This window comes from Pteropus vampyrus, unplaced genomic scaffold (genome assembly GCF_000151845.1).
Source record: "Pteropus vampyrus isolate Shadow unplaced genomic scaffold, Pvam_2.0 Scaffold30, whole genome shotgun sequence".
Lineage (NCBI taxonomy): Eukaryota > Metazoa > Chordata > Mammalia > Chiroptera > Pteropodidae > Pteropus > Pteropus vampyrus.
The window spans coordinates 1,136,845-1,148,515 of record NW_011888811.1 but is presented as its reverse complement, the minus strand read 5'-3'; the positions used below and the strand labels follow the sequence as shown (position 1 = coordinate 1,148,515).

The 11,671-nt window shown below is 53.7% G+C and overlaps 1 protein-coding gene across 1 annotated transcript in view; it reads right to left on the bottom strand.

Annotated features, from left to right (window-relative positions):
• SLIT3 (slit guidance ligand 3) overlaps positions 1-11,671 on the bottom strand; it is a 563,294-nt gene that overhangs the window by 41,842 nt on the left and 509,781 nt on the right. Inside the window, exons 20-23 of the mRNA XM_011356694.2 lie at positions 11,517-11,649; positions 4,128-4,196; positions 2,378-2,449; positions 1,723-1,794 (exon numbers count right to left, since the gene is read on the bottom strand). Of these exons, the coding sequence (XP_011354996.1) occupies positions 1,723-1,794; positions 2,378-2,449; positions 4,128-4,196; positions 11,517-11,649 (346 nt within the window). The remainder of the gene's footprint in view (positions 1-1,722; positions 1,795-2,377; positions 2,450-4,127; positions 4,197-11,516; positions 11,650-11,671) is intronic.

Below are 11,671 nucleotides of genomic sequence, written 5' to 3'. Positions count from 1 at the left end.
AGTTGGGATTGAGGGGGGGCGGTGGGAGGTGAGGGGGCAGCAGGTCCAGCCTCAGCCCTGGCCGATGAGCAGAGCCCAGTGCCCACTGTGTTCAAGTGGGAACAGGGAAATGGTTCTGCTGAGGTTTCCATTCTCCAACTCTCCAGAGAAGGTGGATAATAAATAAGTGACAATAACAGATTGCACGTTGTCAGCGCGGGCACTTCTTTGCCCCCAGAGAATTGATTTTTAATAACAGCACAGATGACATGTGGCGGAGTTGTCGCTGACACTGGTGTTTTGAGGGCCTCAATAAATCACATCAGCCTGGAGGCTCCAGAATGGACCAGCTCATTGGGTGCTGTCTGCTGATTGCTGATGCGTTCTGGGAGGGGCCCCAGGGCCCAGTCAGGCTGGGCTCTGCAATCTGACTCCTGGGCCTGCTGGGCCTGCTGGGCTTGGGCTAGTTACTTCGCCAATCCGGGCCTCAGTTTCCCCATTTGAAAAAATGGGCATGATCTTCTCAACCTCCCAGCACTGTTGCAAAAGTTTATATGAGGCGACGGCCATGAAAAGCACCCCCAAACATGGGTATCGCTTTTATAGTAATAACGGGCCAGAAAGGTGAGAAGTTGACAGGTTTGGGGCAGCGCGTCTGGCATCTCCGCTCTCACGGCAGCGTCGTTTGAAGCATTCCCCTTGGCCAAGAACAGAGGTGCCAGATGGGAAGGCACCAAATCTGGGGTTGGGGGTGGCAGTGAGGTGCTATTCCGTCTCTTGCGAGTGCCAATGTGGGAATGGTAATGGCAAAGGAATATTTCTGAAGTGTTTACCATGGGCCAGGGCTTTGCTAAGTGCTTTACGTACAGTATCTCAGTTAATCCTCACAAGAGCCTGTGAGGCAATTAGCATTATTATCTGATTTTATGGATGAGAAGACACACAGCTGGGGAGGGGCGGAGACAGGCTTACAAAGCGGGTGACTCCCTCTGCCTCATGGCATGCGGAGAACAGGGCCAGGCAGGTGTCATAAGGTGACGTGGGGTGGGGGTCACAGGTGTGGAGGCTGCAGACTGCATAACCCCGGCCAAAGGGTGGGGAGGTTGCTTGGCCAGGCAGGAATGCAAGGGGAGCCCTGGGGATGGCCAAGCACCTCCATTTTCCAAGAGAGGGTAGAAATTAGTTTGTATGAGAAACCTCCCGATATTTAAATGTTGGAAACTTACTAAAACTTCATTTTTTTCAGAAGATATTCTATGAATGTCCCCTACAATGGCTAACTGGTAGCTATCTGTGAGCCGGGCTGGCCCTGGGCTTCCGGCTCGTGGTCTGGTGTCCCGGCTGGTGTCCGCAGAGGTTCCCAGTGTTAGCGTCGCCCCTCTGAAGCCAGGGGGACCAACTGTGAAATAACGACCATCGCGACAGCGGCTCCGTGCCACACACTGTGCTGTTCGTGTGCAGAATAAAACTGCGTGGCCCTCCTGACCCTACTCTACCCGCAAAGCAGCAGAGACTCAGAGGGGTGCGTGATGTGCACGAGGTTCCACAGTGGCAGTGGGCTGGGCGTGGGAATGGCTGACTGTAAGCGAATGCTCTCCTCACCCCATTGAGCACAAAAGGGTGCCGGGTGGGGAGGTGTTGGGAGGGGGGGGGCAGAGGCGGTGCTGAGCAAAGGACGGGGCGGGAAGGAGCCGTCAGCAGTGCCCGCTGCTCCCGGCGCAGGACGGGGCTCTGGGTACTCACAGCACTCGGAGAGACCGCAGCCCGTTGAAGGCGTGGACGGGGATGCAGCGCAGCCGGTTGTAGCTCAGGATCCTGCAGAAAAGGACACGGTGCCCTGCTGGCCCTTCCTATCTCGGCTACTCACGGGAGCCCTGTCCACGCTGTGGACCAGTCAAAGCAAATGGTTTACATTCCCCACTTTACTGTGTTGACAAAAAGCACCCGACAGTAAAGGGAAGAGACCCCCTCCCATCACGCCGGGATGCTCCCTGGCGTCATCGCCCCGCTTTCTCCCCTGCTCCTTGGCAGGCGGCCCCCTAACCAGCCTTGCCGTCACCTCCACTACTGTCAGGTGGTGAGGGCTCCCACCTTGCGGAGCTAATGGGCATAGATGGGCCAGATGAAATGTGATTGTGAGGGAAACTCTGCTGGGAAAGAAATTCACGAAGCAGTGGCACCCGAGGAGGGCCTTTCTCGGAAGCAGTTAGGGGCCAGTTCCTCTCTAACTGCCCAGCAGTGGAGTTCGGACCTGCTTTATGTCCTTCGGATGATGAAGGTCTGCCCCATGCAGGGGCCGCCACAGCTCTGAGGGTCACGAGAGCAGAGGACCTACGCCTGAGGGGACAGGGGAAAGGATGGCACAGGCCCCTTAATGCCAGCACCTCGCTGTACTCACAGAGTGGAGAGGTGAGACATGTTACTGAAGGTGTAATTGGTCAGCACGCCAATGCTGTTGTTGCTCAGGTCACTAGAGAAGTAAAACAAAAGGGTCGCGCTTTACTGTGGGTCGTAGCCAAAGGGGGTCCTGCCCAGCGTTCACGCATGCCACCCATCCTTCGTCTTCCTCCCTCCCTCCCTCCTTCCTTCTTTCCTTCCTTCCAACCATCTGACCATCTGCTCATCCATCGATTTACCCACCTATTCATCTACCCATCTATTTATCCAAATGTTCTTTTTTAATTCAATGTTTATTCAATAAATCATTCAAATGATTGCTGTTCATTCATTCACCCATTCATTCAGCTATTCAATCATTCCATTACATGTCTATTCACTCATTTTATTCTATCAGCAAAACATAACACCTAAGAGACTAATCTCTCCTGATTCTAGTACTATTTTTTCCTGATCAATTCTTCCTTTAACTGTCTCTCTACGCTCTACCTCTTCATTTATTCCTCTTATCGGATTCTCTTTTAGGGGGAATGAGGTGGGTAGGGTGCCGTCCTCTGCCAACTACAACCTCCAGCAGCTTCTCCTCAGGGACAGGTATTCAGAGCAGTGGTTTTCCACACTAGCTGCACATTAGAATCACCCAGGGAGCTTTCACATCCTCTGAGGCTTGGGTTCCACGCCCAGATAGTCTGATTTAACTGGTCTAGGGTGGGCCTGAGCATCAGTATTTTAAAAAATCCAAACGAACTACTCAAGTGATTCCTATAATCAGCTGAAGTTGAAAGCCGTGGCTCTAGAGCAGAAAGTTCTAAAGAGGGAAGCTTTGCTCTCCCAGTGACGTTTAACAATATTTGGAGACATTTTTGGTTGTTGCTGCTAGCAGGAGGGAGTTCCTGGCACCTAGCGGGTGGAGGTCAGGGACACCCCACAGCGCCCATGACAGCTTCCACAATCAAGAGTTAGCGGGCCCCACATGTCCATAGTGCCGAGGCTGAGAAATCGTCACCTGGAGGCTGGTTTCGGGCGTGGCTGGGGAGCCAGGCTGGATAAGATGCAGGTGGCTTTCTTCCACCTTTCCTCAGTGGCCCCCATGTTCCCAAGGGGGACACTGTGGGTGGGCTCCTCACCCCCTAAGCAGACAGAGGCATCTTTCAATGACCACAAGCCAAGGAATTATTTCGCACCCTCCTGGGTCCCTCTTTGGCAAGGCAGGGAAGCTGTTGAGGAACAAAGGCCACTGACCACCTGGCCTCCTGGGTCCCACCTACACCCAGGGGCCCTGCTCCTCGTCTGGGGTTTTTCCTGGGCCCTGGCCGACTTGGAGTCAGCAGCAGCTACCATCTGAAGGAACCTCAGTTCCAACCATCTACTGAGAACACGTCTGGGCAACTAAAGGAGGAGGAAGAAGAAATGTCCACTTATGCTTCTGGCGATCGTGCGGGCAGCCACAGCTGGCAAGAAACTGGAGACTGAGGGGTCTCGGCTCACCCACCTGCCCCCATGCGGAGCGGGAAGTGATGCGGCTGGCCCGCGATGCCGGACGCTGGGTATTTCTGCACGTGGTGCTCACAGGGTGAGCCCTGGCACATCAGGCTGACCTGTTCCTCCCAGCGCCTCTCCCTGCCCCACCCGGGGAGAAGGGTGCAGACATGCTGGAAGCCTGCAGCACCGTCCTCACTCACTCTCCACGCCACCTTCCTGAACTCCCAGGAGAGAGAACGGAAGGTCCCACGCGAAGCCGGGCCCCTTACATAAGTGTCAGGTGTCGGAGGGCGGACAGCTCCCTGGGCACAGCCGTTAAGTGGTTTCCTTCCAGGTACCTGGAATAGAAGTACAGAGTGACACCCGGCAAAGGACACGGCACACACTGTCATCTTCTCAGAGACGCCTTCCCTGACCTTCCAGACGAGGTTGGGCCCCCGGTTTCGTCCCTCACAGGGGCTTTCTCCCCTTCATAGCACACACTACATTTGTCATTTAGTGTTTATTTGTGTGAATGACATTTTTCTCCCCTGGACTGCTAAGCTCCACGATGGCAGGCTCTTGTCTAAAACTGCCCAGTGCTGAACCTCCCCAAGACTGTGTACAGAGTGGCACACAGTAGGTGTCCAAGACATATTTGTTGAATAAAAGTACCCACTTTGTGCCCAGCCCTCACGATACTCTTATGCGGCAGGGATTCACTGTTGAGGAAACAGACGTTCAGAGATGTTAAAACACTTGGCCAAGATCACACAGCAAGCAAGTGGCTTTTCGCACTGGCCACAGTTCCACTGGCCTCTCCTCAGCACTCTCCTCTGAGACAGGGAGGTTCAGGGCCCTGGAGGACGGGCACCAGAATGCAGATGCTTCTGGAGCCTCTGGGCCCAGCCTGCCGGTGGTGCTGGTCGGCGCTGTGCTGGTCGGCGCTGTGCTGGTCAGATCAGATCGGCCTCTCTTCCTGCTTAAAATCCTCCACTGGCTCCCACTACTTGCCAGAGGAGTAGCTACCGAGCTATGTCAATATCTTTGTCTGTCCGGCACCTACCCACCTACCTACCTATCAAGAACAGACATTTATTTAAATTGGCTTGTGCCACTGTGGGGCTGGAAAGTCTTCAATCTGTAGGGCAGGCTGACAAACTGGAAACTTGGGCAGGATTTCTATGTTACGGTCTTGAGGCAGAATTCCCTCTTCTCTAGGAAACCTCAGTTTTTGGTTCTTAAGGCCTTCAACTGATTATATGAGGCCCACCTCCACCCTACCTCAGGTAGCCTCCTTTATTTAAAAAGCCTACCGACTGTACATGTAATCGAATCTACAAAACACCTTCATGGCAACATCTCGCTGGGGTTTGCCCGAGCGATAGGGCACCACAGCCCAGCCGAGCTGACGCGACGTTAACCACCAGAGTCTGTCTCCGTCTCGGGTTCGATGCACAGCACACTCTCCCTTGACCTCTGGTTCCAACTCCACTGAGCTTACTCCTCCGCAGAGGCCCCCTGCCGCTCTAGGGGGACAGGCCGTCCCTGCACGTGCGAGCCCCTCTTCTCCCTCCTGCCTAGCTCACTCCCACAGACGCTTAGATCTCAGCTGAAGCATCGCTTCCCCGATATCTTTTCCCACAGCCCCTGGAGACATGACAGGTTCCCAAAGCTCTCAGTACATTTTCTTCACAGCGTTTAACCTCCGCGGTGACATCCTGAGTGTGATTCTGTGGTTAATGGGGCAGAACCCAGTCTGTTTTGCTCACCACAGCATCTCGTACACTAGTCGGCTACAGCAGATGCTCAGGAAACATTGTTTATGTGATGAAAACCCCAGAACGCGCAGGTGGGGCTGCGTGGGAGTGGCTTTGAGTGCAGAACATCCCTGGCCACCTGGCACCCCAGCTCCAAAGACGTGGAAGCAAAAGGCTTCGCTTCAGAAACGCAGATGTGGCTGTGTGGGAAAGCTCTTTGTAGGCCCTCGTGACAACTCTGAACTCCGAGGTTGCCTGCAGCCTGCAGCCTGCAGCCTGCAGCCCTGGGGACCTTCCAGAAGACTGTGCTCGGCCACACCCGTCTTAGAACCACCACAGCGTTTCCGGTGGGCTGACCTTTGTGCTGACCTGTGTTAAATGCTCTATCTCAGCGCAGGAGTCAAAGCACGAAAATCCACACGGATCCCTGTGAACGCATGGATGCCCCCTGTTCCTGTTCCGAGCTTTGTGGTGCTGACAGGTGCCCCACAAGAAACTCCTGCACACGCTGAACAGTGAACGAGAAGCAGGGCAGCCACCTCCCAGGAGCCCCCACTCCAGGCCAGGGGCCCGGCCACGGCCCGGGCGATGTGGGAGCAGCTCAGGACTCAGGCGGCTGAGGCTCACATCCTGGCTCCGCCAGCTAACAGCTGCGTGACCTTGGGTAAGTTACTTAACCGCCCTGAGCTGTGTTTCCTCATCTATAAAATGAGGCTTATAACAATCACCACCTTGAAGAGATTGCGAAGATTAAATGAGTCTCTGTGGAAAGCTCTCGGAGCAGTACCTGGAACGCTAGTGTTCAGTACACTCTGAATGTACACATTATACGCGTGCGCACAGAGCTCCATCCAAGAGCACGTACGATTACTGAAAGACAAATAACCAGCCTCTTGCTGTCTATTCTCTATTTTCCCTCTGGAATAATTTTTCTGAAATGAGAATCGGTTCATGTCACCTTCCTGCTTGGAACTTTTCCTCGGCTCCCTCATTCCCCTGGGATAAAGAGCCGGCCCTCACCACGGCCGACGAGACCTTACGCAGCCCCCCTCGGCCTTCCACCACACCCCGGCGTCTTTGCTGCTCCATCCGCTCCATCTCATGGCCTTCTCGGCTTCTTGACTGTAAGATCGTATAACCTTGTTGCCTTCACAGAACATGCTCTTTCTACTCCCTATGCGAAATGCCTAATTTACTGCTTAGCGTTCTTATTGTCTTTCTCCCCTGTTCCAAGCTTCTGAGGTCAGGGGTCTTATCTGTTGCATTGGCTGCTGTGCTCCCAGCTCCCACGACAGTATCTGGCACAACGGAGTCGATAAACACTCGATGGAGTGAAGGGGGCTCGCTCAGCTCTCAGCCTGTGCTCAGGCCTCCCTCGGTTCCCCCCGCAGATGGTCATGACTGCCAAAGAGCCTAGAAGTGTCCTCTACTGAGGCCATCTGCTAAGATCTTCCCAGAGCCTGTGCCAGACCTCCTAAATGCTGCTGCACCCAGAGCCAGCCCGCTCTCTAAAGATGTGGTCGCCCCTTCCAGCTGGCTGCAGGCAATTTCTGTCCCTCTCCCTGGGCCACAGAAAGGCAAGGATGTAGTCACTGGGCAGTTGCTCTATAAAGTGCTCTGGCGAGCCTGACCAGTGCTGGAGGGGAGAGAAAGCTGGTGTTGCTAGAGAAGGTCCAGCTGTCAGGACAGACCCAGCCGGAACCCCTGACAGGTACCTACAGCATCATGGCAGGGGTGCTAGATCCCCGCCTCGTCCTTGTCCTCCTCGGGGAGAGTCCTCGGGGAGATGTAGGCTTGCAGTTTGTTTCCAGGACCTGGGGGCCTGATGTTAGTAAACATTTCCTTAAATGGGAGCAAACAGATTCTTAGGTTTAAGTTCTAGAATGGCAAGCCTGAGTCGAGAGGGATCACAGCACAGCAATACTGGAACTTTCTGAAGCCGATGAAGCCGATGAAGCCCGACCTTTGCACAGAGTATCTGTGTCCGTGATCCTGGGGGCTGAGATGTCCCACAGCTGCTTCTGCTCTGCTTTCATTCGGACTCTGTAGGCTTGCTTTTCAACTTCTAGCCGGTGTCCTGTGTATTCTTTGCCTGCTCATGAGTAATGGTCTCATGGTTCTCAGTGTTATGCACAGGCCCCAGGGGCGGGGCGGGGGTGGGGCAGGTAGTCCCTAGACTCTTTGAGGGGGTCTATGAGGCTGAAACTATTTTTGCAATTAGATTAAATCATTGTTTTCCTTTTGCTCTGTGTGAATAAAACTTCTGGAATCTCAGTATGAATCAAGGCAGTGACACCAAATGGTATCAGTGGTTACTGTATTCTTTACCTCCATTCATTTGTAGGTTTAAAAAAACAGCCAGTTTCACTTAATGATGGCCTTGATGATGCAAAAAAAAAAAAAAAAAAAAAAACCCTGCTAATTACATTAAATCTCAACCCTTGAGCACACATCTTTTTAATATTCTGTGTGACAAAATGGGAAATGTGTATAAAGCATTTCTCCTGCATATGAAGGATGTTGGTTGTCATGAGGAAAAGGAATTGTGTACCTGAGTTACAAGCTGAACTAGCCTTTCCCCCCAAAAATACTATTTTTACTTAAAAGAATGACTAGCAAACAGGCTATTTTGAGGTGGGTATTTAGTAGACAATTTCTCGAAAATAAACAGAGCGAGCTTGTCATTTCAAGGAAAACTGATAGTATTTGTTGCCAATGATAAAATTTAAGTTTCCAATTGAAAATTAAAATTTTAGAAAACTCGTCACTGCCACATTGAGTTTGAGAGCGGCCCTTTACTTGAAGGCTTTTTCAACGAGGCCGGCGGGCTCTGGAGGGCTGTGACCGTTCTGACAGTATGTGATGCAACGTGTCGGCACGGGGCTGGGCTGCACGACACAGTGAGCCAGCATTTCCCAGTGGCCGCCGCGTGCAGCCGTAAGATCACGCGTGGGGGAACGTCCCGTTCAGGCAGCGGCAGACGCCTGTGCATTTCAGTGCGAGAGCGTGAAAAGTTCACTGCCAGGGTGCTGGGTCCCACACGGCAACGAGCCTTTGAGAAACCGCCACTGGGCACATCACCCAAGGAGAAAATTCACAATTATTTGAAAAGGCTGTTAAAGTTCCCCTCCCTTTCCTCACTGCGTATCTGCGTGAAGCCAGATTTCCCTCTTGTACTTCACCCAAAACAACGTATCACAAAAAAAATGAATGTTAGAGGGATATGAAAATCCAGCTGTCTCTCCTATTACATTTACAAAAATATAATGTCACTCTTCTCAATGAAATTTCTTTTGGTTTGGTTTTCATAAAAGTATGTATTTATGTAAACATGTTATAAATATGTTATTGTTTTAAACGGGTTAACAAATATATAGTTGAAAAGAGTCTCAGTTGTAGTTTCCAACATGGTAAATATCGATAGATATAATCAACATAAATAAAAGTTCTTAGAGGTCACGATGCTTTTAAAAAATGTCAAGGGGTCTTGTGACCCCAAAGTTGAAGAACTTCCGGGGTAATGGACAGGAGCATGGGGCTAGGGGGTCAGACTAAACTGCTTCCTAATCCTGACTGGGCTGCTCTGCAAAGATCAGACTTGGGAGGTGGTTTTTACTTCTCCGAAAGGTCTTCGTCGTGAACGAGAGGGGATGTGGCGCTGCAGCCATCATTCAGTGACAACACGCAAGGCCTGACCGAGCCAGTGCGAGGGAGGCAGGTCTCCGCTTGGCCTGCGTCGCCCATGAAGAGAGAACACGGAGACACAAACGAGAGCCGGCGGGGAGGGCCCACGGGAGAATCGCTTCCCACAGACAGCACGGCCCTGCTCTCTCGTGCATGCGACAGATTCCCGCACCCTGCTCTTTGGAGAAATGCTACGTAACTTTGTTTTTTCTCCTTCTCAGTGAATTAACTGTAATTTTGTTGTGTAAGTGGGCAACTCTGCTTTAGATAAATAATGATGCCCGACGGAGCTGGGAGGCCAGCGTTCGAAACACTGACTCTAGACTCAGCGATGTCCCTGACCCAGAGGCCTCCAAGCCGCAGGTTGCTGGGCCTGGCAGCTTCCGTGTCCTCTGGCATCTGTTTTCTTGTCCTCTGCCCCCACTTCTCCCCTCCAGGAGATGGTACGGGGACAGAGGTGAGGGCCACTCTCCTCGGTGAGCTCTGCAAACCACATCTGGCCAGGGGAAGCATCATCATTTCCAAAGCAGGAAATCAGGTCTCCTCCCAAAGCTCTGAAGTTTACTTAGTAATTATAGCCAATTATCTTTGTTATTTCAATCTCTGTTTCAGGAGCTTTGGGGAAAAGCATCGCAGGCCTGTTTTCATGGCATTTTCTTCTCTTTGACGTGTGTCACTTGGCACTCGATTAGCCCAGGGAGGAGGCCCACATCTGGGTCATTTTCTGCAGTCCCCCGCCTCCCCGCCCCCAGGCACAGCGTGGAGCTCACCGCATACTTGGCACTGGCCCACACAGATCTCCGAGGACACGGCCCCAGCCAAACCCAGGGCCTAGGTGTATTTTCTTAGTGACTATCTAGACCTTCGTTCCTTTCCTTGGGCCAGTAGCTCTGGTTACAACCTCCTTGAGTGTTAGGAGATGCCAGGAGCCGTGACACATACCCAGGAACCTACTTCCTATTCCAAGACAATGGCACACTCAGGTTGCACCCCAGGAGGCAATGGCAGAGCCTGCCAGTGAAGAACACCCCCTGGAGGAGTCTGCGTCTGAGGGCACAGGCTGCCCAGGAGGACGGGGAGCACCCAGGGTCAGGGGAGAGAGTGCAAGCTTGAGGTTTGGTGGCGAGTGTGTCTCCTGCTTGGGCACTAGATTTCTGAAGGTCCCTCGCCTGGCTCTGCCCTCTCCCAGCGCAGGCCCTGTGCTCGCTCATGTGGCCTCCTCCGTCTGGAGCAGTACCCCTGGCCCCCTCCTTTTCTGCTCCTCCCTTCAGACTGAGCCCCAGCTTCATCTCCCCACAGCAGCTCTGTGGTCGTCACGTGGGAGTCAAACGTCTCGACTTCGCGATGCCACAGCAACCTGTCCCTCTCTTGTGCACACTCTTCATCTCACAGGAGCTCCTGAGACGATCGAGCCAAGTTCCCTCCCATAAATCGTGACCCCACGAGTGGAGGGGGTCACACCGTTTTGCTCACAGTTGTCTCCCACGGTAGCGGAGTCCCTGACACACGAGGCACCCAATATGTGTGCTGAGTGAATGGACGAAGGAGGGAGGAACCCAAGAGTGGACACGGCTTGTGCTGGCCACGCGGGTGTGAGACGCTCGCCCGGCCCAGCGGCACTGCTGCTGGCACGTCCCCGAGAGGCCGCCCTGCCTGGGGGTGGTTTGAGCTCTCCAGGGGGCAGAGAAAGGTTTTCCCCACGAGAGTAAGGGCTCTTCAGGAAGGGAACAACGACCCTTTCATTTAACTGGGAGCCTCTGGGGCAGAAGGAACCCCTGAGGAGTTTGGGCTCTGGAATAAGGCTCCTCGGTGGAGAGTGAACAGGACTCAGAACTAAGAATCATCTGTGAAATGGGCTGTTTCAGGTAGAACAGGATCATCCTCCTAGAAGTGTGTGGGGAGCGGATGTTTTGACGATTTCCCCGTGCTGTCTGGGGTCAGACTGAGAGACGGCAGGGGAGTCTAGAAGGCAGAGGGCAGCGCGGGGGTCTGGGGGGCGGGGGGAGTACAGAGAAATAGCCGATAACCCCCCCACTGTGTTCTGGGGGGTCGGCAACTTGTCATCTGCCAGGCGGAGGCGTGGGGAGGAGTGCTTCCTATCTGTCCCCTGTCCAAGCTGCTGCGGGCCCCCGGCTGAGGCTCTGCTGCCATCTCCCCTGAGCAGCCTTGCGTGGGACATGGCGGGGAAAGCCTGGCGGGTGTGCTGGGGGACTGCGGGGTGTGCGGGGTACTCACAGCTCTGTCACGTCCCTGGGAATGCCCTTGGGGAGGGCGCGGAGCCCCTTGTTGCCGCATCTCACCACCGTCTCCACGCAGGTGCACTGCTCAGGGCAGCGTGGGCCCAGGTGACAGCTGCTCTCGTCGTTGCCTGTGGAGCGCCCCGGAGTGAG